The sequence below is a fragment of the Salvelinus alpinus genome, chromosome 3 (genome assembly GCF_045679555.1).
Source record: "Salvelinus alpinus chromosome 3, SLU_Salpinus.1, whole genome shotgun sequence".
Lineage (NCBI taxonomy): Eukaryota > Metazoa > Chordata > Actinopteri > Salmoniformes > Salmonidae > Salvelinus > Salvelinus alpinus.
This window is the reverse complement of record NC_092088.1, coordinates 67,046,422-67,071,719: the sequence shown is the minus strand read 5'-3', so window position 1 is coordinate 67,071,719 and position 25,298 is coordinate 67,046,422. Positions and strand designations below refer to the sequence as shown.

Here is a 25,298-nt window from a genome sequence, read left to right as displayed (position 1 = left end):
GGCCACACAGTTGTGGGTGAACAGTGAGTGCAGGAGGGCACTAAGCACGCACCCCTGAGGGGCCCCCGTGTTGAGGCTCAGCGTGGCGGATATGTTGTTGCCTAGCCTCACCACCTGGGGACGGCCCGTCAGGAAGTCCAGGGTCCAGTTGTAGAGAGAGGTGTTCAGTCCCAGGGTCCTTAGCTTAGTGATGAGCTTGGAGGGCACTATGGTGTTGAATGCTGAGCTGTAGTCAATGAACAGCATTCTCACATACACTATATATAAGAAAGTATCTGGACATCGCTTCAAATGAGTGGATTCAGCTATTTCAGCCACACCCATTGCTCACAGGTGTATAAAATTGAGCACACAGCCATGCAATCTCCATAAACAAACATTAGTAGTAGAATGGCCTTACTGGGTGACTTTCAATGTGGCACTGTCATAGGATGCCACCTTTCCAGCAAGTCAGTTTGTGAAACTTCTGCCCTATTGGAGCTGCCCCGGTCAACTGTAAGTGCTGTTATTGTGAACGTGAAATGTCTAGGAGCAACAACGGCTCAGCCGCAAAGTGGTATGCCACACAAGTTCACAGAACGGTACCGACGAGTGCTGAAGTGCGTAGCGCATAAAAATAATCTGTCCTCGGTTGCACAGGGACTGAAGACACTTGCCACTCTTAAGCAAGGTTCAGTGTTGCTGCTTCGAAGCGAGCATAGAAGGCATTTAGTCTGGTAGACTTGTGTCACTGGGCAGCTCGCGGCTGGGTTTCCCTTTATAATCCGCAATAGTTTGCAAGCCCTGCTACATCCGATGAGCATCAGAGCTTGTGTAGTAGGATTTGATGTTAGTCCTGTATTGACGCTTTGCCTATTTAATGATTTGTCGAAGTGCGTAGCAGATTTCTTATGAGCTTCCGGCTCCTTGAAAGTGGCTGCGCAAGCCTTAGCTCAGTGTGGATGTTGCCTGTAATCCATGGCTTCTGGTTGGGATATGTACAGTGGGGAGAACAAGTATTTGATACACTGCCGATTTTGCAGGTTTTCCTACTTACAAAGCATGTAGAGGTCTGTAATTTTTATCATAGGTACACTTCAACTGTGAGAGACGGAATCTAAAACAAAAATCCTGAAAATCACATTGTATGATTTTTAACTAATTAATTTGCATTTTATTGCATGACATAAGTATTTGATACATCAGAAAAGCAGAACTTAATATTTGGTACAGAAACCTTTGTTTGCAATTACAGAGATCATAGGCTACCCGGATCATAGGCTACCCGGAAGCCTCGGAATCCACACTTCAAGATTGTTTTGATCACGCGGACTGGGACATGATCCGGGTAGCCTCAGAAAATAATATTGATTTATACTCTGATTCGGTGAGTGTGTTTATAAGGAAGTGCATAGGAGATGATGTACCCACTGTGACTATTCAAACCTACCCTAACCAAAAACCGCTGATAGATGGCGGCATTCGCGCAAAACTGAAAGCGCGAACCACCGCATTTAACCATGGAAAGGTGACTGGGAATCTGTCAGAATACAAACAGTGTAGTTATTCCCTCCGGCAAGGAAATCAACAGTGAAGAGGTGACTCCGGGATGCTGGCCTTCTAGGCAGAGTTCCTCTGTCCAGTGTCTGTGTTCTTTTGCCCATCTTAATCTTTTATTTTTATTGGCAAGTCTGAGATATGGCTTTTTCTTTGCAACTCTGCGTAGAAGGCTAGTATCCCAGAGTCGCCTCTTCACTGTTGACGTTGAGACTGGTGTTTTGCGGGTACTATTTAATGAAGCTGCCAGTTGAGGACCTGTGAGGCGTAAGTTTCTCCAACTACACACTCTAATGTATTTGTCCTCTTGTTCATTTGTGCGCTGGGGCCTCCCACTCCTCTTTCTATTCTGGTTACAGCCAGTTTGAGCTGTTCTGTGAAGGAAGTAGTACACAGCCCTGTACGAGATCTTCAGTTTCTTGGCAATTTCTCTCATGGAATAGCCGTCATTTCTCAGAACAAGAATTGACTGATGAGTTTCAGAAGATAGTCCTTTGTTTCTGGCCATTTTGAGCCTGTAATCGAACCCACAAATGCTGATGCTCCAGATACTCAACTAGTCTAAAGAAGGACAGTTTTATTGCTTCTTTAATCAGAACTACAGTTTTCAGCTGTGCTAACATAATTGCAAAAGGGTTTTCTAATGATCAATTAGCCTTTTAAAATGATAAACTTGGATTAGCTAACACAACGTGCCATTGGAACACAGGAGTGAAGGTTGCTGATAATGGCCTCTGTACACCTATGGAGATATTCCATAAAAAATCTGCCGTTTCCAGCTACAATAGTCCTTTACAACATTAACAATGTCTACATTGTATTTCTGATCAATTTGATGTTATTTTAATGGGAAAAAAACAAGGACATTTCTAAGTGGCCCCAAACTTTTGAACGATAGTGTATATACTGTATTTTATACCATCTATTGCATCTTGCCTATGCCGCTCGGTCATTGCTCATCCATATATTTATAGGTATATATTCTTATTCCATCCCTTTACTTAGAATTGTGTTTATTAGGTAGTTGTTGTGTAATTGATAGATTACGTGTTAGATATTGCTGCACTGTCGGAACTAGAAGCACAAGCATTTCGCTACACTCGCAATAACATTTGCTAAACATGTGTATGTGACCAATAAAATTTGATTTGATTTGACCATGTAACTGGTATGGTGGTATTATGAGACCATCGTCTAATCTAAGGCAATGGGGGGGGCCAATCTTATCAACAAAGGGATCTAATGTATGGCTCTTTTAAAATGTTTACGTGAATAAGATTTCTCTGTATCTCTTACGATACAGACCTGAGAGCGCAAGCAGTGACAGCTCAGTAAATTAAAGGTTAAGATCAATACCCTCTGCTTTTTGTATCCATATTTTTCTCCCCTATCGAGAATGCAACCACAGCTAAACTCTCCTTTGACCTTTTTGCTGGTTGTATCAACAAAATTGTTATTATTCTGTTACTATACAATAACTTGCTATTCAACCGTAGGCTACTCATCTGAGAAAAGCTTTCATTCCTGTTTTTCCTTTGCATCACATGCTAGTCAGTTACATTGAAGGCCATACTCCAGCCCCATTTTCCTCCCACTGCCTTCCTTCCATTCATTTCAATATTTTACATTGAAAACATCAACACTGTTTCCTTGTTGAACCAGTATATGTTGATTATGAGAAATTATGCTGTGTTATTATGTACACAATGATGTCTCATGTTAAAATACATACACTGTAATCAGTAGTAGAAAGGTATCTGTGAGACCGCAACAGGGATAAAGAATGAATAAGAAATTAAGAAGGGATAAAAAAATAGATTTTTGGATAAAACTTTAGAATTTGGCACAGGGCATTTTCCATTGTGTAGTAGATCACTTTTATGTTGCATAATATGCATCAGACAAGGATCAATACTGCTTTTTAATTTAGTGGAGTATATTATTTGGCTTGAAGAATTCAATCATAGCTCTATAGCCAAGCCTGTTTAACCTCTCTTTCGTATAGTCTGAGATCCCCAAAGATTGAAAAGCTGCCGCGGACATCCCCGTCTTCAAAGGGGGAGACACTCTAGACCCAAACTGCTACAGACCTATATCTATCCTACCCTGCCCTTCTAAGGTCTTCGAAAGCCAAGTTAATAAACAGATCACCAACCATTTCGAATCCAACCGTACCTTCTCCGCTATGCAATCTGGTTTCCGAGCTGGTCATGGGTGCACCTCAGCCACGCTCAAGGTCCTAAACGATATCATAACCGACATCAATAAGAGACAATAGTGTGCAGCTGTATTCATCGACCTGGCCAAGGCTCTGTCAATCACCACATTCTTATCGGCAGACTCAACAGCCTTGGTTTCTCAAATGACTGCCTTGCCTGGTTCACCAACTACTTCTCAGACAGAGTTCAGTGTGTCAAATCGGAGGGCCTGTTGTCTGGACCTCTGGCAGTCTCTATGGGGGTGCCACAGGGTTCAATTCTCGGGCCGACTCTTTTCTCTGTATACATCAATGATGTCGCTCTTGCTGCTGGTGATTCTCTGATCCACCTCTACGCAGACGACACCATTCTGTATACTTCTGGCCCTTCTTTGGACACTGACCTCCAGATGAGCTTCAATGCCATACAACTCTCCTTCCGTGGCCTCCAACTGCTCTTAAATGCAAGTAAAACGAAATGCATGCTCTTCAACCGATCGCTGCCCACACCTGCCCGCCCGTCCAGCATCACTACTCTGGATGGTTCTGACTTAGAATATGTGGACAACTACAAATACCTAGGTGTGTGGTTAGACTGTAAACTCTCCTTCCAGACTCACATTAAGCATCTCCAATCCAAAATTAAATCTAGAATCGGCTTCCTATTTCGCAACAAAGCATCCTTCAATCATGCTGCCAAACATACCCTCGTAAAACTGACTATCCTACCGATCCATGACTTTCGCTATGTCATTTACAAAATAGCCTCCAACACTCTACTCAGCAGTCTATCACAGTGCCATCCATTTTGTCACCAAAGCCCCATATACTAGCCACCACTGCGACCTGTATGCTCTCGTTGGCTGGCCCTTGCTTCATATTCGTTGCCAAACCAACTGGCTCCAGGTCATCTATAAGTCTTTGCTAGGTAAAGCCCTGCCTTATCTCAGCTCACTGGTCACCATAGCAGCAACCACCCGTAGCACACGCTCCAGCAGGTATATTTCACTGGTCACCCCCAAAGCCAATTCCTCCTTCGGCCGCCTTTCCTTCCAGTTCTCTGCTGCCAATGACTGGAACGAACTGCAAAAACCACTGAAGCTGGAGGGTCATATCTCCCTCACTAGCTTTAAGCACCAGCTGTCAGAGCAGCTCACAGATCACTGCACCTGTACATAGCCTATCTGTAAATAGCCCATCAAACTACCTCATCCCCATACTGTTATTTATTTGATTTATTTTGCTCCTTTGCACCCACGTATCTCTACTTGCACACTCATCTTCTGCACATTTATCACTCCAGTGTTTAATTGCTAAATTGTAATTATTTAGCCACTATGGCCTATTCATTGCCTTACCTCCCTTATCCTACCTCGTTTGCACATACTATATATAGACTTTTTCTATTGTATTATTGACTGTATGTTTGTTATTCCATGTGTAACTCGGTGTTGTTTTTTGTGTCGCACTGCTTTGCTTCATCTTGGCCAGGTTGCAGTTGTAAATGAGAACTTGTTCTCAACTAGCCTACCAGGTTAAATAAAGGTGAAATAAAAAAGATATATTAAAAAAGTTGCTCAATCATCACCTAGTAACTTAACTTGAGGTTAATTGGACATTTGCATTGAACTGTTCATGTCTTTGTTTTTGCTGCAGCCTTACTACTTGTAAAGATAGAATAGAACAGAATAACTTTATTTTACACAGACAGAACTTAGGTAAAATGTAGGACAATTCTCCACTGTATTGTAGACAGACTAACCACTCTTGCCTATCTTCTCTCTCTACCCAGGACGCTCCACCCCAGTACAACATCAGACAGTCTCTAGTAGGGTATCCCTATGATGAACAGACTGTTGCCATGACCCACGGAAATGTGGGGTCCCAGGTGAAAAAAAGCCTCTCTATTTACATAGTATTACCCACAGAGATATTATCCATTCATTCATTTTTCCCTATTATAATCTCTATTGAATAACCATCTGAGCTGCTTTCACAGTGTTATTGATGCCCAGCACCATTTGATTTCAGTTGTCCTTATACTGAGGAGAAAATATTGACTTTGATGTACCTCATCACTGTAATTTACACAGGCAGCCCAATTCGGATCTTTTTCCACTTATTGGTCTTTTGACCAATCAGATCAACTATTGAAAAATAGATAATGTGATATAATATAAACATGTTTGCTTGTGTGTCTGCAGCTTCCAGGAAGGCTGTTTATCATCGGTAAGCCGAGCAGCTACCACCTGGATGGGCCCCTGCCCCGCCTGCCATCCTATGAGAGCGTGCGTAAGAAGGACCGCCAGAGACAGATCCACTCCATGATAGCCGACCGCTTTGGGCTCAGCCCCACACAGTTTGAAACGGCGGTAAGTCACTCCTATGTTCTGGTCCAATTAATCACTGTATAAATTAGTTGACTAAGAACACATTCTCATTTACATCAATGAAGCTGTGGAAGGATGTTGATGTATTCATACAGAACATTTATTACAGTAAATGTTTCCTCATAAAATGTTTCTGTACCTACAGCCTCCTCCGACGTATGAGGAGACTGTTCGCCAGTCCATGGTCATTTCCTCTGAAGACCTAGTCTGTGGAGACATTTCCCTCAGACCTCCCTCTCTCCCCCTCTAGCCTTGAACACACAGTGACAATAGAGGCAGCTCCCTCACCTCACTAGCCTATTTAGAACCCCATTCGGGAATCCCTCTCTGTCTAGATCAGGGGCTCCTTGAGGACAGGAGCACGACTGGTTTTCAACTCAGCAATTTAACCAGACTCACTTTCACACCCTTGGCAAGAGGAAAGAAGAAATATCAACAAAGAAAGAGACATTGTCATGATAATGCATGACTCAGTTTCACTCAGTTTGTGATCCTGAGACCACTCTCGGCTCTGACCGTCATCAGTTGGAGTAGCGAGTGGTTTAAACATGACTGTACACTGTAAATGGCTTGATATCCTGCCACTGGCAATGGTATCATTCATCAGTTATATCAGGGGTGTCAAACATGCGACCTGCAGGTTGGATCCGGCCCGCAACTCCATTCAATCCGGCCCACTGGTTGTTTGAGTAAAAGAAAATATCTGGGGAAAAACTTTCAATTGACATTGAAATGACTAAAACAAAATCTAAACTGTGTAGAAATTATAATGGACATACTTTTATAGTCTCTTCACTCTGTCCAGCTTGTGAAAGCTTGACAGTCAGGGAGCATCACAAATTCAAAAAGTTATTGATATAGGACTATTTTTTGCACATTATGATGGTGAGGAAATAGAATGGATTTTAAATGCGCCCCTCTGGACCTCGGTGAAGACCAAATGCGGCCCCTGGTGCAAAATGAGTTTGACACCCCTGAGATAATCAAATAAGCCTACATTTCAAACTCTAGACATGCTCCAGTGTGTGGAAAGGTGACATCTGCACCTCAGCAGCAGACATCTGATGCTTCATCACAATGTTCAAAGTCGTAGACAACCACAAAACAATGACATTGTCTCGGGTTGAACGTGTTAATGAAAAATCAAAATCCCCTTGTTACAAAAGAACACTGAGCTATGAATACTTAGCTACCTAACATGTACTGATATCTTTGAGTGTAGGGCCAGACCAGAGAGCTGTTGTGGTTGAATGCATCACAAATTATTAACACTACTGAGACAGACAATGTCTGTGTACCAAATGGCACCCTAATTGTCAAAAGTAGTGCACTACATAGGGAATAGTGTGCCATTTGGGATGCAGAGTGTGTTCACTCAGGGACGGTTAACCAGGTCAAACTAACTATGCAGAGAAACTCACCATGACCCTGACGTTTTACCTTCTGGACTAAACTGGAATGGGGTTTCTCAATGCGTTTTTAGACTGAGATACGTAACTATGCAAAACATTCATATTATGTCCTACCCAAATCCCCCAAAATAAGTAAAAGTAAACTATGCACTTAAAATACCTATGCGCTTAAATTACCTATGCGCTTAAATGAAATAGCTGAACTATGCACTTAAATAAAAAATATTTGTATTACCTTGAGCTATATCAATTTGATGAGGATTAATATAATATATAGTGTCAAGATATCAAAAGGGAATACACTCCTGCTTCTGTTCATCTGTTTTTCTCTACCAGGTACAAATATGTCCATAACCTAGATAGTGAGTCAATCAGTGGAGGGAGTAGCAACCTCATTTGACCTCTCCCTCTTTGCAGAGTTATCCCCCCCCCCCCAACTCGTGTGTACTGTACATTATCCTCCCTTAACTCTCATAACACATACTATATTTTTGTACATGATGTATCTCAACTACAGCACTCATCAGTTATTAGAGAGGGCCTCCATCATACATGTTTTGACAAGCTGTCGTTTCATGGTGAAAGCACCAAGGGTTTCTGAATGTACTCCACACTCCCCTGCATACCACTATGAGAGGAGTTGAAATACCATTCATGCTATCTGTAACTCATACTCTAAAAACAACACACAAAAAACATGGCACATTACTTAAACTCAGAGTAAAAAATGATCTGTAAAATGTTTGGGGAATACTACACACATCCTGCCATGGGTGTCTATTTGGAGTTTCTTGTTTTTCTCTAAAATGGGTCAATCCTGGTGATTGTGAATGGGTTTACACAAAATTCCCCTGATACAAATTTTAGTTAATGGTTACCAGTCAACACCCAACGTCTCTTGAACCAGTGTAAATTATTGAGGAGAGTTCTTTAGAGTACAGTCTGATGCTAAAAACTGTGATATATTACTTCCCTCTGCTTTGTAGTATTTTTTTTGCTTCACATTATCCCTCTGTGGCCTGTTTGGAGAAATCAGAGGGGAAAAAACTCTGATGTTAAGCCTTGAAACACCCTGTGGTTAGTTCAGGAACTATAGACCACACACACTTGATAAAGGGGTGGTTTCATGTTTTCCTTGTCAACCATACAGAGTTTTCCCCCCAGATGATACAAAAATATTCCCAAAAATTAAATACTTTTGGATACACATGAAATTGTTCCATTGACTAAGCTTACAATGCCCATAACAGACTGCTGATGTCATGATTATATATTTAAGCAATAAGGCACGAAGGGGTGTGGTATATGGCCAATATACCACGGCTAAGGGCTGTTCTTAGGCACAACGCAAAGCGGAGCGGCCATATACCACAAACCTTCGAGGTGCCTTATTGCTATTATAAACTGGTTACCAACATCATTAGAGCAGTAAAAATACCAATCAGCATTCAGGGCTCAAACCACCCAGTTTATAAAAAACTTTATTGGATGGAGTTCTTTCTTACAGCACAATAAGTCAGGTAGGTGCCTGTTGATTAAACTTTCGACCATAGTCAAATTGTGCAGGATCAATGACAATATGGCAACGGTCACCACAACAACACAGGAAGCTTTGAGGAATTCCCTCAGAACTTCCAGAATCCTCCTCACCACACAGCAGCTCAGTTCCACAACATTCACGACAAAGGAGTCCGCGGTTGAACAGAACCTTTCAATCCGCCAAGTCCATAGAAAAAGTAGGGTTTGAGCTTTCACAGGGTGGAATATGAATGAGTCATCAGTCTTTAGAACATGTCAACCAGTTTGAACTTGCCCTCTTGTTTGTTGGGCACTATGTTGATAAAGGTCTTGTAGAGCACAGTTCCCGTGGGCAGCTTGGTGATGACCTTGAATGTCTCAGTGCTGCGTGGAGCTGGAACATACACCTCCTTAGTGAACCTGACAATGCCATCCTCCAGGGCATAAAGGGTGTTGTTGGTTCCAATCCCCACCTGAGAGAGAGAGGTGGGTGATAGAGTGTGAGAGAGATTAGTTGACCATCAACCGGCGACCTGCAGACATTTGAAGGCTTCCAGGGGTGTATTCACTAGGAACCAAACGGAATCAAATGAAACAAGGAGGGACCTACCTAAATTTGTCTAAAAGAAACTTCCAAAAAGTTTTCTGGTTGGAGTAAAATGTTTCTGTTGCAAAACATTTAGCTGCGGTGCTAAACTATTTGCTATGATGTGCATGTGATGAATACACCTCAGGATATTAACAGTGAAAGTGGGAAACCTTACATGTGCTCCTGGTTGCCACCGCATGAGCCTCTGTGTTGCTAGGATGTTGCCAGCATGGACATAGTTCCCTGAAGGTGGATGCCAACAAAACAGAAGTGTTAGATGATGCAAACATGACGTGTGTAAGATCAAAATACATAACATGCACCTCACAGAGATGTCAGAACTAAGCATAGCATACTGACAAATAAGAGCATTCACGTAGCTACCGTCTGTTTTCTTGAAGCCATATCTGCGACCGGGACTCTTTCCCCCGAGGTTCTTGCTGCTACCGCCTGCCTTCTTGGATGCAAAGCGCACCCAGTCCACAAGAGAGGACTGGCAAGGGAGCAGAAGACCTGCAATTTTGTTGAGTTAACATTGTAGCTTGGAAACATTGTAGCAGTTGTAGCAAGGGGATACATTTGAAACAGTCAATACAGTTGATAAATGACTGTCTGGCTTGTATGAAGGCAGTGGGCTGTTCAATACCATTTGTGATGCTCATGTTATGTTAGCAACTTCTTTCCAATGTAGGTTACTAGTAGCCTGATACACCAGTCATAGTCCCGACTTGACCATGCTATCCAATCCCTGGACAGCATGGCCACACATTACTACATAGACGAAAACCTAAACGTCTTGTCTATCACGAGTGTTGAATAAAATTATATTTGAACTTACATTAGCAAATGTCCATAGCGTTGGTTCTTATGCATTCAACTGAAATGTGTCTTCTGCATTTAACCCAGCCCCTCTGAATCAGAGAGTACGGGGGGGGGGGGGCTGCCTTAATCGACATCCATGTCTTCGGCCCCATCCCTTTCCCTATATAGGGTGGAATTTGAGACAATATATCCAAAGGAATGTTTTATTAAACAGACTTTCCAAACATTGATCTATTGTAGACCCACTTCCTCGCTGCTTACCTCATGTCGAAATAAAAGTCCTGCACGTGTGCCATATATGCACAAACAAGCAATAACTTGTGGGGTACTTTTATTTTCACATGAGGAAAGCAGAGAGGAAGTGGGTCTACAACAAAGTCTTTAATAATATGTTCCTTTGGAAAGGTTGTCTAAAGTTCAACCCTATAACGAACCAACCCCATAGACAATTGGTAGAGTAAGTTAAAATATAATTTTTATCAACATTCGTGACAGACAAAGGACATTTAGGTTTTCGTCTACTATAAGTGTCCCTGCTGTTCAGGGACTGGATAGCATGGTCATGTTGGGAATAAATTAGCTCGAGACACCAAGGGGGCTTTACAGCCTCCTCTTAGAGTTCTCAGCTGAAAATATGGACCACAGTTGGACACTATTGAAGCCATTGGACACAGTTTATCATAGCACTTTATTACAGGTGATAGGTTCAGTACACATCATTGCATTTTGTATCATAAAGTAGACATGAGTTAGGTAAATCTGTTTTTAGTTTGTGAAATGATCTCCAAAAGTCCAAGTTGGTGGAGTTGGTGTCTCTAGTGCAATTCAGGCGGATGTTTAGGGGGCCTTTTTACTGAAGAATGTGGTGGTTCCATATTCATATTGTGTTTTGCTTGTCGCGTTTTGTGTTTGCTTTTCTTGTATAGTGTAATTGATGTGTATATAGAAGTGTATAGTGTAACTGATGTGTATATAGATGTGTATAGTGTAATTGATGTGTATATACAGTTGAAGTCGGAAGTTTACATACACTTAGGTTGGAGTCATTAAAAGTCGTTTTTCAACCACTCGACAAATTTCTTGCTAACAAACTATAGTTTAAAAAAAAATCTTTATTTAACTAGGCAAGTCAGTTAAGAAAACATTCTTATTTTCAATGACGGCCTAGGAACGGTGGGTTAACTGCCTTGTTCAGGGGCAGAACGACAGATTTTTACCTTGTCAGCTCAGGGATTCAATCTTGCAACCTTACGGTTAACTAGTCCAACGCTTTAACCACCTGCCTCACATGAGGAGCCTGCCTGTTACGCGAATGCAGTAAGAAGCCAAGGTAAGTTGCTAGCTAGCATTAAACTTATCTTATAAAAAACAATCAATCATAATCACTAGTTATAACTACACATGGTTGATGATATTACTAGTTTATCTAGCGTGTCCTAAGTTGCATATAATCGATGCGGTGCGCATTCGCGAAAAAGGACTGTCGTTGCTCCAACGTGTACCTAACCATAAACATCAATGCCTTTCTTAAAATCAATACACAGAAGTATCTATTTTTAAACCTGCATATTTAGCTAAAATAAATCCAGGTTAGCAGGCAATATTAACCAGGTGAAATTGTGTCACTTCTCTTGCGTTCATTGCACGCAGAGTCAGGGTATATGCAACAGTTTGGGCCGCCTGCCTCATTGCGAACTAATTTGCCAGAATTTTACGTAATAATGACATAACATTGAAGGTTGTGCAATGTAACAGGAATATTTACTTATGGATGCCACCCGTTAGATAAAATACGGAACGGTTACGTATTTCACTGAAAGAATAAACGTTTTGTTTTCGAGATGATAGTTTCCGGATTCGACCATATTAATGACCTAAGGCTCGTATTTCTGTGTGTTATTATGTTATAATTAAGTCTATGATTTGATAGAGCAGTCTGACTGAGCGATGGTAGGCACCAGCAGGCTCGTAAGCATTCATTCAAACAGCACTTTCGTGCGTTTTGCCAGCAGCTCTTCGCAATGCTTCAAGCATTGTGCTGTTTATGACTTCAAGCCTATCAACTCCCGAGATTAGGCTGGTGTAACCGATGTGAAATGGCTAGCTAGCTAGCTAATAGCGTTTCAAACGTCACTCGCTCTGAGACTTGGAGTAGTTGTTCCCCTTGCTCTGCATGGGTAACGCTGCTTCGAGGGTGGCTGTTGTCGATGTGTTACTGGTTCGAGTCCAGGTAGAGGCGAGGGATGGAAGCTATACTGTTACACTGGCAATACTAAAGTGCCTATAAGAACATCCAATAGTCAAAGGTATATGAAATACAAATCGTATAGAGAGAAATAGTCCTATAATTCCTATAATAACTACAACCTAAAACTTCCTACCTGGGAATATTGAAGACTCATGTTAAAAAGGAACCACCAGCTTTCATATGTTCTCATGTTCTGAGCAAGGAACTTAAACGTTAGCTTTCTTACATGGCACATATTGCACTTTTACTTTCTTCTCCAACACTTTGTTTTTGCATTATTTAAACCAAATTGAACATGCTTCATTATTTATTTGAGGCTAAATTGATTTTATTGATGTATTATATTAAGTTAAAATAAGTGTTCATTCAGTATTGTTGTAGTTGTTGTTATTCCCCCCCCCCCCCCCCCCCAAAATCGGCCGATTAATCGGTATAGGCTTTTTTTGGTCCTCCAATAATCGGTATCGGCGTTGAAAAATCATAATCGGTTGACCTCTAATATAGATATGTATTGTGTAATTGACGTATATATAGATATGTATAGTGTAATTGATGTGTGAATAGTGTAATTGATGTGTATATTGATACGTATTGTGTATTTTTTTTAATTTAACCTATATTTAACCAGGTAGGCCAGTTGAGAACAAGTTCTCATTTACAACTGCGACCTGGCCAAGATAAAGCAAAGCAGTGCGACAAAAACAACACAGAGTTACACATAAACAAACTTATAGTCAATAACACAATAGAAAAATCTATGTACAGTGTGTGCAAATGTAGAAGATTACGGAGGTAAGGCAATAAATAGGCCATAGACGCAAAATAATTACAATTTAGCAATTAAACACTGGAGTGATAGATGTGCAGATGACGTGCAGGTAGACATACTGGGGTGCAAAAGAGCCAGAAGATAAATAACAATATGGGGATGAGGTAGTTGGGTGTGCTATTTACATATTGGCTATGTACAGGTACAGTGATTGGTAAGCTGCTCTGACAGCTGATGCTTAAAGTTGGAGAGGGAGATATAAGTCTCCAACTTCAGTGATTTTTGCAATTCGTTCCAGTCATTGGCAGCAGAGAACTGGAAGGAAAGGCGGCCAAAGGGAGTGTTGGCTTTGGGGATGACCAGTGAAATATACCTGCTGGAGCACGTGATACGGGCAGGTGTTGCTATAGTGACCAGTGAGCTGAGATAAGGCGGGGCTTTACCTAGAAAATACTTATAGATGACCTGGAGCCAGTGGATTTGGCAACGATTATGTAGCAATTTCCAGCCAACGAGAGCATACAGGTCACAGTGGTGGGTAGAATATGGGGCTTTGGTGACAAAACGGGTGGCGCTGTGATAGAAAACTGGATGTAGTCTGAGTAGAGTGTTGGAGACTATTTTGTAAATGACAACGCCAAAGTCAAGGATCGGTAGGATAGTCAGTTTTACGAGGGTATGTTTGGCAGCATGAGTGAAGGAGGCTTTGTTGCGAAATAGAAAGACGATTCTAGATTTAATTTGGGATTGGAGATGCTGCTTAATGTGAGTCTGAAAGGAGAGTTTACATTCTAACCAGACACCTAGGTATTTGTAGTTGTCCACATATTCTAAGTCAGAACAGTTCAGAGTAGTGTTGCTTGTCGGGCGAGCAGGTGTGGGCAGCAATCGGTTGAAGAGCATGCATTTAGTTTTACTAGCATTTAAAAGCAGTTGGAGGCCACGGAAGGAGTGTTGTACGGCATTGAAGCTCGTTTGGAGGTTAGTTAACACAGTGTCCAAAGAAGGGCCAGAAGTATACAGAATGGTGTCGTCTGCGTAGAGGTGGATCAGAGAATCACCAGCAGCAAGAGCGACATCATTGATATATACAGATAAAAGAGTCGGCCCGAGAATTTAACCCTATGGCACCCCCATAGAGACTGCCAGAGGTCCGGAAAACAGGCCCTCCAATTTGACACACTGACCTCTATCTGATAAGTAGTTTGTGATACAGGCGAGGCAGTCATTTGAGAAACCAAGGCTGTTGAGGCTGCCGATAAGAATGCGGTGATTGACAGTGTCGGAAGCATTGGCCAGGTCAATGAAGATGGCTGCACAATACTGTCTTTTATCGATGGTGGTTATGATATCGTTTAGGACCTTGAGCATGGCTGAGGTGCACTCATGACCAGCTCAGAAACCAGATTGCATAGTGGAGAAGGTACAGTGGGATTCAAAATGGTTAGTGATCTGTTTGTTAACTTGGCTTTCAAATATTTTAGAAAGGCAGGGCAGGATGGATATAGGTCTATAACAGTTTGGGCCTAGAGTGTCTCCCCCTTTGAAGAGGGGGATGACCGCAGCAGCTTTCCAATCTTTGGGGATCTCAGACGATACGAAAGAGAGGTTGAACAGGCTAGTAATAGGAGTTGCAACAATTTCGGCAGATAATTTTAGAAAGAGAAGGTTCAGATTGTAGGGATCCATATTTTGCAGCTCTTTCAGAACATCAGCTGTCTAGATTTGGGTGAAGGAGAAGCGGGGGGAAGGAGAAGCAAGTTGCTGCAGGGGGAAATATGCTTATAGAAATGATCGATTATCGTAGATTTATCGGTGGTGACAGTGTTTCCTAGCCTCAGTGCAGTGGGCAGCTGGGAGGAGGTGCTCTTATTCTCCATGGACTTTACTGTGTCCCAAGACTTTTTGGAATTAGTACTACAGGATGCAAATTTCTGTTTGAAAAAGCTAGCTTTAGCTTTCCTAACTGACTGTGTATATTGGTCCCTGACTTCCCTGAAAAGATGCCTATCGCGGAGGCTATTCGATGCTAGTGCAGTACGCCACAGGATGTTTTTGTGCTGGTCAAGGGCAGTCAAGTCTGGGGTGAACGAAGGGCTATATCTGTTCTTAGTTTAAAAAATGTTTTGAATGGGGCATGCTTATTTAAGATGGTGAGGAAAGCACTTTTAAAGAGCAACCAGACATCCTCTTCTGACGGGATGAGGTCAATATCCTTCCAGGATACCCGGGCCAGTTCGATTAGAAAGGGCTGCTTGCTGAAGTGTTTTAGGGAGCGTTTGACAGTGATGCGGGGTGGTCGTTTGACCGCGGACCTATTACGGACACAGGCAATGAGGCAGTGATTGCGGAGATCCTGATTGAAGACAGCAGAGTTGTATTTAGAAGGCAAGTTGGTCAGGATGATATCTAAGAGAGTGCCCATGGCTACGGATTTAGGGTTGTACCTGGTAGGTTCCTTGATAATTTGTGTAAGATTGATGGCATCTAGCTTAGATTGTAGGTCGGCCGTGGTGTTAAGCATATCCCAGTTTAGGTCACCTAACAGTACGAACTCTGAAGATAGATGGGGGGCAATCAATTCACATATGGTGTCCAGGGCACAGCTGGGAGCTGAGGGGGGTCTATAACAAGCGGCAACGGTGAAAGACTTGTTTCTGGAAAGGTGGGCACAGAATTGTTTGGGCACAGACCTGGATAGTATGACGGAATTCTGCAGGCTAACTCCGCCCCGTTAGGCAGTTATATATTGTCAGAAAATGTTGTAGTTGGAGAAGGTAATTTCAGGATTTTTGGTGAATTGATGTGTATAGTGTAATTGGTGTTTATAGATATGTATTGTGTAAATTATGTGTATATAGATATGTATTATGTAATTGATTTGTATATAGATATGTATTGTGTAATTGATATAGCAAAAAAAGAAACGTTCCTTTTTCAGGACCCTGTATTTCAGAGATAATTCGTAAAAATCCAAATATCTTCACAGATCTTCTTTGTAAAGGGTCTAAACACGGTTTCCCATGCTTGTTCAATGAACCATAAACAATTAATGAACATGCACCTGTGGAACGGTCGTTAAGACACTAACAGCTTAAAGACGGTAGGCAATTAAGGTCACAGTTATGAAAACTTAGGACACTAAAGAGGCCTTTCTACTGACTCTGAAAAACACCAAAAGAAAGATGCCCAGGGTCCCTGCTCATCTGTGTGAATGTGCCTTAGGTATGCTGCAAGAAGGCATGAGGACTGCAGATGTGGCCAGGGCAATAAATTGCAATGTCCGTACTGTGAGACGCCTAAGACAGCGCTACAGGGAGACAGGACGGACAGTCGATGGTCCTCGCAGTGGCAGACCACGTGTAACAACACCTGCACAGGATCGGTACATCCGAACATCACACCTGAAGGACAAGTACAGGATGGCAACAACAACTCTTCGAGGCTGGACTGAGGGCTTGTAGGCCTGTTGTAAGGCAGGTCCTCACCAGACATCACCAGCAACAACGTTGCCTATGGGCACAAACCCACCGTCGCTGGACCAGACAGGACTGGCAAAAAGTGCTCTCCACTGATGAGTAGCGGTTTTGTCTCACCAGGGGTGATGGTCGGATTCGCGTTTATCGTCAAAGGAAGGAGCGTTACACCGAGGCCTGTACTCTGGAGCAGGATCGATTTGGAGGTGGAGGGTCCGTTATGGTCTGGGGCAGTGTGTCACAGAATCATCGGGCTGAGCTTGTTGTCATTGCAGGCAATCTCAATGCTGTGCGTTACAGGGAAGACCTCCTCCTCCCTCATGTGGTACCCTTCCTGACATGACCCTCCAGCATGACATGACCCTCCAGTATGACAATGCCACCAGCTATACTGCTCGTTCTGTGCATGATTCCCTGCAAGACAGGAATGTCAATGTTCTGCCATGGCCAGTGAAGAGCCCGGATCTCAATCCCATTGAGCACGTCTGGGACCTGTTGGATCGGAGGGTGAAGGCTAGGGCCATTCCCACCAGAAATGTCCAGGAACTTGCAGGTGCCTTGGTGGAAGAGTGGGGTAACATCTCACAGCAACAACTGGCAAATCTGGTGCAGTCCATGAGGAGGAGATGCACTGCAGTACTTAATGCAGCTGGTGGCCACACCAGATACTGACTGTTACTTTTGATTTTGACCCCCCTTTGTTCAGGGACACATTATTTCATGTCTGTTAGCCACATATATGTGGAACCTGTTCAGTTTATGTCTCAGTTGTTGAATCTTATGTTCATACAAATATTTACACATGTTAAGTTTGCTGAAAATAAACGCAGTTGACAGTGAGGAAGTTTCTTTTTTTGCTGAGTTTAGATTTGTAGTGTAATTGATGTGTATATAGGGCTCACGAGTGGTGCAGCGGTCTAAGGCACTGCATCTCAGCAATAGAGATGCCACTACAGACCCTGGTTCGATTCCAGGCTGTATCACAACCGGCTGTGATTGGGCGGCGCACAGTTGGCCCAGCATTGATATATAAATCCTTGCTTACAATGCGGTTTTGGAAACCTTTGGAACTTAACTTTCATTTCTATGAGAAATAATCTTTAAAACACTTGGTGTTTCGTAGTTTAGCAAAGTTGTTTTCAATAACACAGCCTCCAAGCAGAGGTACAACACCTCTTCTCACCTTGGGCTCGCATTTCCATTGGGCCATCTCATTCCACGTTTTCAGCTGGTGTTCTTATAAACACAGCCGGGTGCAGCTTTGCTAAACTGCGTACAGTAAGTATCTTTTGATTTTGTAAAATTCTCTCGCTTATATGAAAGTTTCAAAATCATAACACAAGCGAGGTATATTTGCGTTTGGACAGAGCATTTGGGCAGCACTGCAGCGTCTGGCTATTACAGTGCCTTCAGAAAGTATTCATACCCCTTGACTTTCCATATTTTGTGTTACAGCCTGAATTCAAAATTGATTATTTTTCTTACCCATCTACCCACAATAACTCATAATGACAAAGTGAAAACAAGCTTTTAGAAATGTTTGCACACTTACTGAAAATGAAATACAGAAATCTAATTGATATAAATATTCACACCCGAGTCAATACATACAGCGCATTTGGAAAGTATTCAAAACAAATTTTATTGATTTGATTTCAGACCCCTTGACTTTTTCCACATTGTAACGTTAGTGTTATTCTAAAATGGTTCAAAAAAAATGTATCCTCAATCTACACACAATACCCCATAATAACAAAGCAAAAACAGGTTTGTAGATTTTTTTGCAAATGCATTAAAATTTCAAAACAGAAATACCTTATTTACATAAGTGTTCAGACCCTTTGCTATGAGACTCAAAATTGAGCTCAGGTGGATCCTGTTTCCATTGATCATCCTTGAGATGTTTCTACAACTTGATTGGAGTCCACCTGTGGTATATTAAATTGATTGGACATGATTTGGAAAGGCACACATCTGTCTCTATACATTAAGGTCCCACTGTTGACAGGGCATTTCAGAGCAAAAACCAAGCCATGAGGTCGAAGGAATTGAACTTAGAGCTCCGTAGACAGGATTGATAGGCACAGATCTGGGGAAAGGTACCAAAACAATTCTGCAGCATTGAAGTTCCCGAAGAACACAGTGGCCTCCATCATTCTTAAATGGAAGAAGTTTGGATCCACCAAGACTCTTCCTAAAGCTGGCCACCTGGCCAAACTGAGCAATCGGGGGAGAAGGGCCTTGGTCAGGGAGGTGACCATAACCTAAAGGTCACTGAAAGAGCTCCAGAGTTTCTCTATGCAGATGGGAGAACCTTCCAGAAGGACACCCATCTCTGCAGCACTCCACCAATCAGGCCTTTATGGTAGAGTGACCAGACGGAAGCCACTCCTCATTAAAAGGCATATGACAGCCCGCTTGGAGTTTGCCAAAAGGCACCAAAAGGACTCTCAGACCATGAGAAAAAAGATTCTCTGGTCTGATGAAACCAAGATTGAACTCCTTGGCCTGAATGCCAAACGTCACGTCTGGAGGAAACCTGGCACCATCCCTACGGTGAAGCACGGTGGTGGCAGCATCATGCTGTGGGGATGTTTTTCAGCACAGGGACTGGGATACTAGTCAGGATCAAGGGACAGATGAATGGAGCAAAGTACAGAGAGATCCTTGATGAAAACCTGATTCAGAGCGCTCCGGACCTTAGACTGGGGTGAAGGTTCACCTTCCAACAGAACAACAACCCTAAGCACACAGCCAAGACAACACAGGAGTGGCTCTAAATGTCCTTGAGTGGCCCAGCCAGAGCCAGGACTTGAACTCGATCGAACATCTCTGGAGAGACCTGAAAATAGCTGTGCAGCGATGCTACCCATCCAACCTGACAGAGCTTGAGAGGATCAGCAGAGAAGAATGAGAGAAACTCCCCAAATACAGGTGTGCCAAGCTTGAAGCGTCATACCCATGAAGACGCAAGGCTGTAATCGCTGCCAAAGGTGCTTCAACAATGTACTGAGTAAAGGGTCTGAATATATATGTAAATGTAATATTAAACTGTAACTAGGCCACTCAGGAATGTTTAACGTCGTCTTGGTAAGAAACTCCAGTGTATATTTGGCTTTGTGCAGGCCCTAAATATATTGCTTTTCATCAAAGCGTCATCATTGAGGGGGGATGGTGCTATTTTAGTTTTTCAAACAATCGATTTAAATATCAGATTGCATGGTTGGTTACTTGCCCAGACTGCAAATGAAACCACCCATGATTGAAATTCTGTGTGCTTTCCAGTAATACTCTCCTTCGGGCCAGTAGTTTTCACTTGGTATGCCACTGGCAAATTTACTAAATGTACCTGTATAAATTGCTTTAACAATGGAAACCCTGATACACTTTAATCTTTGTCATTAAAATGACCTTTCAAATTATATATAATATAACCAACTCTGAAAGCACCAGCTACAACTATTATTTAAAAAATAACCCATATTCTGCCATTGACATTTGAATGTTGGAAGCTTAGCCATAGAATTCCATGTAGTGGGGCAGCTATGTTTTTGGATTGTAACTTTGGTGATAGAGGCGCCACATTTCACAGACACACAGCTAGAACAGGGTTTAAAAAAGATTTGTAGATACAGGGCCATCACAGGATTCATGTATCAACCCCACAGAAACCTTTACCCAATATGGCCGCCAAACAACTGTTATTGGCTCAATTGCGCATGACCATACCTGTATGAAATATAATTGTAGCATGCCCAATAATATCTTAAAATGTTCATAGTGATGTAGAATACACAACCAAATGAGCCAGGTGTGCCACATTGTAAAGATGGTAAATTATTCACATAGTTGTGGTAAGAATGTGTCCAAAAAGCTGGCCGAATCACTAATTTTAGAATGTTTAAATCGTTAATTGCAATACTTCATCTTCAAACATGTAAAATAGATTTATACATGTAAATAATCATGTGGGCTGATTCAAATTATAAACAATGTTATCCTTTAACTGTTTTCATTATGATGACTATAAACCTTTCCTGTACATTCCATTACATTGTAGTAAAATCCAATGTTGGGCCTGTTGTGGACAATTATATAAATTTTAGTACTCTAGTAACAGACCAATCTGCTATAGCCCCATAATAAGAATACATCTGAATTAAAACTAACTATGTGTAATGGTTTTCTGCTCTCATCATCAAGATATTTGGTTAAAACGTATTGGCATTCTTATGGAATTTTACAAGTTTCTGGTCCTCTGTTTTATGAAAGTGGTTCATAGGACAATATTGCATATTTTAATCAGCTCACATCCATGACTATTCACTTGTACATATCCATTTTAGACATTTGAAGATTAAATATTTCAATTATTGATAATGACATCTTCAGAAATCAGCGATTCAGACAGCTTTTTGGGCACATTCTTACCACAATTGTGTGAATCATTTATAATCTTTATATCTAGCACACCTGGATCATTTGGTTGTGTATTCTACATCACTATGACCATTTTAAGATACTTTGGATTTTGTCCAACATTTTGCACATTCTCAATCATCAAACATTTGATCTCAATACAGTTCTGCATTGTTTTGGAGTGCAAATGCGAATCGATTTATTGCGCACTTCACAGGGTAGGCGTTCCCTAACGGAAATATACAAATGTTGGCTAGAACACACCAATAGGCTCTCGCTAGCTTGTGCTTGGCTCTGCCCACATCTTTGCTTGTTCTGTCTACTATGACTCATTTGTTCCCATTGGAAGTGACAGGCTGTGGTCTTAGTTTTATGCAACAGGTGGGTCTAATCCTGAATGCTGATTGGTTAAAACTGCATTCCAGACAGTGTCTATTCCACAAGTTGCCACCGCTAAATCTATTATGTTAAAAGGCCCATTTACTCTGTTCCATTTGACTGCGCAATCCACTGTCTCATCAGCCCAGCCAGGCAATTTATAAACTGGATCTCCACTATAAAAAGCATATAGACATTCTCACATATATTTTAGACAAACATTTTGTTTTCAACAGGGAGATTTGTATAAACCTTGCTGTCCCTCTCCGACATTTGCAACATTGTTTCAATATTCAAATTCGATCTCCTGCTGTCACATAGTAATGAACGTGTTGGGAGTCGGGATGAGACAGACAGGCAGTGTCTCAGCCAGTCGAAATCATGAATCAGCTGGCACCATTTTTATGGATATATATGTTTTTTTAAAGTAAAATGAAAAGTAGCTCATTTGCAGCTTTTCCAGCTTCCGATTGAGGTGATTGTGTTACTGTTGCTGTGTCGTTGGCTAGCTCCTCTGAATAACAGTGACCTGACGAGTGAGCACATTTTCTATGCCAATGCAAGTGCGGCTACTTTGCTGTTATTCTGGCTGCACTTTTTTTGACTTGACTAAGTTACCCGTAGTTGGCTAGCTAGCAAGCAAGGGATAAGAAAGTTGCCAGCCTGGATGACAATGGAACATTTAGAATGAACGACTGGGTTCAATGAACAACCTTAGATACAAAACAAAAAAACTGAACTGGGTCGTTGTTCAGCAACCCTAGATTTGTGTGGGGACTATCTTGCAGAAGGATTAAATAGTATGAGTAAATTAGTCAAAATAAAGTTTAATGAAAAGATGTCAATCATTATTTTAATATGTTGGTAACTCATGGTATAAAAGTGATAATGCCTTCGAAGACAGCGTTGAGGATATATTGGAACGGTTTGCAGGACCTCGACGAACAAAACCCGTGGGCTCCCGAGTGGCGCAGTGGTCTAAGACACTGCAATGCCTAGTTCGAATCCAGGCTGCATCACATCTGCAGGTAGCCTAACGTTATGCCAGTAACCGAAAGGTTGCTAGATCGAATACCTGAGCTGACAAGGTAAAAATCTGTTGTTCTGCCCCTGAACAAGGCAGTTAACCCACTGTTCCTTGGCAGTCGTTGTAAATAATAATAATTTCTTAACTGACTTATCTAGTAAAATAAATGTAAAAACATCCGGCCGTGATTGGGAGTCCTATATGGCTGCACACAATTGGCCTAGTGTTGTACGGGTTCGGCCAGGGTAAGCCTTGATTGTAAATAAGAGTTTGTTCTTAACTGACTTGCCTAGTTAAATTAAAAAAATATATCCACTTAAATAAAACATATTTGGTTAAACTATGCAGAAGGCACGAGAGAGTGACTAATACCAGCTGGCTTCAAAAACACGTTATCCAGCTGGGTAACTTTACAATAAATGAGCGTCATTGACGTATATTAGTGTGTTTCATAGAGAGGTTTGAATTAACGCAAATAAATTGTAATGTGTATATTTTACCTGCTCTGGACTTGAACATCAAGGACGCGAGCGCCGCCATGTTGGATCACGTGACGTCAGCGTTGTCACATCAAATTTTAAACTACTGACCGCTTGTCACTAGTTACCACAGCCAAAGTCAAAATTGTCTACATCCTAAAATATCTTACACTAAAATGAGCTTTTTGGTCTTAATTAAAAATGACGTTTTGGCATACGGTTGCCAGTGTGGTTAAGGTTTAAAATAAAATTGTTAAAAAGAGAAATTGTAGATATAGGCGGGGTTTAACCATATTTGTGGCTGTGGTAACTAGTTCGTCCACTAAACCCGCGGAATCCAAAATTGTTATTAAAATCCAGTTACAAAAAGGCTAGCAAGACGAAATAGCTCGAAAGTTAACGAAATAATTTTTGTCCTGAAAATAAAATATTGAATCCCTTCTACAAGAACGTGAGTAGATAATTATGTTCAATTATTAATATTAACTTTGTATTGGTAGCTAAACGTTAGCTAGCTAACACGCCTCGACAACATTTAACGTTACTAGCTAAATGTAATAGTATGACATTAACCCAACCTATAGGCCTCGAATGTTACTGTTACGATAATTGCATACACGTTAACTGTAGCTTTAGTGTTTAGTGCAGTATTTCAAGTAAAAACATGTGCATTAAAAAGTAGTAAGTGAACTGCATAGTCTATCGAGTCGGGGAAAGTCTGGCTACTCACTCAGGACTGATTTCTGAGAACAACATGTCTACAACTTCATCTTCTGTAAGCTGTCAAACTATCGTAAATAAAGCACCAGCTAACTTACACGCGGTTTATCAGTGCCCAAAATCACTTGCTAGCTCAGTTCCTGTTTGTCAATGTAGCTAGCAGGCACATTGAGCAGTATTGATATGCAGTACGCAAACGAGTCGTTATTTTTGAACGACTCTTTACTGACTAGTCATTATTAAATTGAACGAGTCACTGAGAAACTAGTCTTTCGTTTGACGTGCTCCGACAAATGTCTATTAACCAGATAGTAAACAGTAGCAGCAGCTTATGTGAGGGGTCAGTGCAGTTAACTATTTTGCAGTCTTATGGCTTGGGGGTAGAAGCTGTTCAGGGTCCTGTTGGTTCCAGACTTGGTGCGTAGGTACTCTGTGCCGTAGTAGAGAGGACAGTCGTTGACAACAATTGTTAGGACCTTCCTTTGACAGCACCTGGTATTCTAAACTGAAGATCATGATTAGTTGATTATTGGAGTCAGGTGTGTTAACGGGGGCTGGGACAAAAGTGTGACACCAATCAGTCCCCCGAGGACTGGAGTTCCCCATCCCTGCTCTACCCTCTGTAGTGCCCTGGGGTCAGGTGCCAAGCAGTTATAATACCAAGCGGTGATGGAGCCAGTCAAGATGCTCTCAATGGTGCAGTTATATATCTTTTTGAGGATCTGAGGGCCCATGCCAAATCTTTTCAGCCTCCTGAGGGGGAAGAGGCATTGTTGTGCCCTCTTCACAACTGTGTTGGTGTTTTTGGACTAGTGCTGTGTGATATGGTCAAAATATCATATCACTATTTATTTTAATTTTTTGATGGTGTGACGGTATTAAAATAATTGTATTTGTCACATACACGTGTTTAGCAGATGTTATTGCGGGTGTAGTGAAATGCGGGTGTAGTGAAATGCTTGTGTTTCTAGCTCTAACAGTACAGCAATATCTAACAGTAATATCTAACAATTGCACAACAATACACACAAATCTAAAGTAAAGGAATGGAATTAAAAATATATAAATATTGGGCGAGCAATGTCAGAGCGGCATAGACTTAGATACAGTGGGATAGAATACGGTATATACATGTGAGATGAGTAATGCAAAATATGTTAACATTATTAAAGTGACTAGTGTTATATTATTTTTATTTAACTAGGCAAGTCAGTTAAGAACAAATTCTTATTTAGAATGATGGCCTACCAAAAGGCCTCCTGCGTGGACGGGGGCTGGGATTAAAAAAATAAAAATAATATAGGACAAAACACACATG

The 25,298-nt window shown here is 41.6% G+C and overlaps 2 protein-coding genes across 3 annotated transcripts in view; one reads left to right on the top strand and one right to left on the bottom strand.

Annotated features, from left to right (window-relative positions):
- Positions 1-9,000: 9,000 nt before the first annotated feature.
- LOC139571171 (large ribosomal subunit protein bL27m-like) lies at positions 9,001-23,661 on the bottom strand. Its single transcript, XM_071393786.1, has 4 exons — positions 23,282-23,661; positions 10,027-10,155; positions 9,818-9,885; positions 9,001-9,526 (listed from the first exon to the last, which is right to left on the bottom strand). Exons 1-4 carry the CDS (start codon positions 23,319-23,321, stop codon positions 9,320-9,322), a joined length of 444 nt encoding a protein of 147 aa, XP_071249887.1. The 5' UTR covers positions 23,322-23,661; the 3' UTR covers positions 9,001-9,319.
- eme1 (essential meiotic structure-specific endonuclease 1) overlaps positions 23,574-25,298 on the top strand; it is a 31,977-nt gene continuing 30,252 nt past the window's right edge. For both annotated transcript variants that reach the window (XM_071393785.1, XM_071393782.1), the window contains exon 1: positions 23,574-23,711. The gene's annotated coding sequence lies outside the window, so the exon portion shown is untranslated. The remainder of the gene's footprint in view (positions 23,712-25,298) is intronic.

Bases quoted from the DNA above. Each gene is read 5' to 3' on its own strand.
- LOC139571171 (XM_071393786.1), bottom strand. From the start codon at position 23,321: ATGGCGGCGCTCGCGTCCTTGATGTTCAAGTCCAGAGCAG. The intron at 9,886-10,026 runs GTAGCTACGTGA...ATCCACCTTCAG, and splicing joins TGGCTTCAAGAAAACAGACG to GGAACTATGTCCATGCTGGC. The intron at 9,527-9,817 runs GTAAGGTTTCCC...TCTCTCTCTCAG, and splicing joins GGTGGCAACCAGGAGCACAT to GTGGGGATTGGAACCAACAA.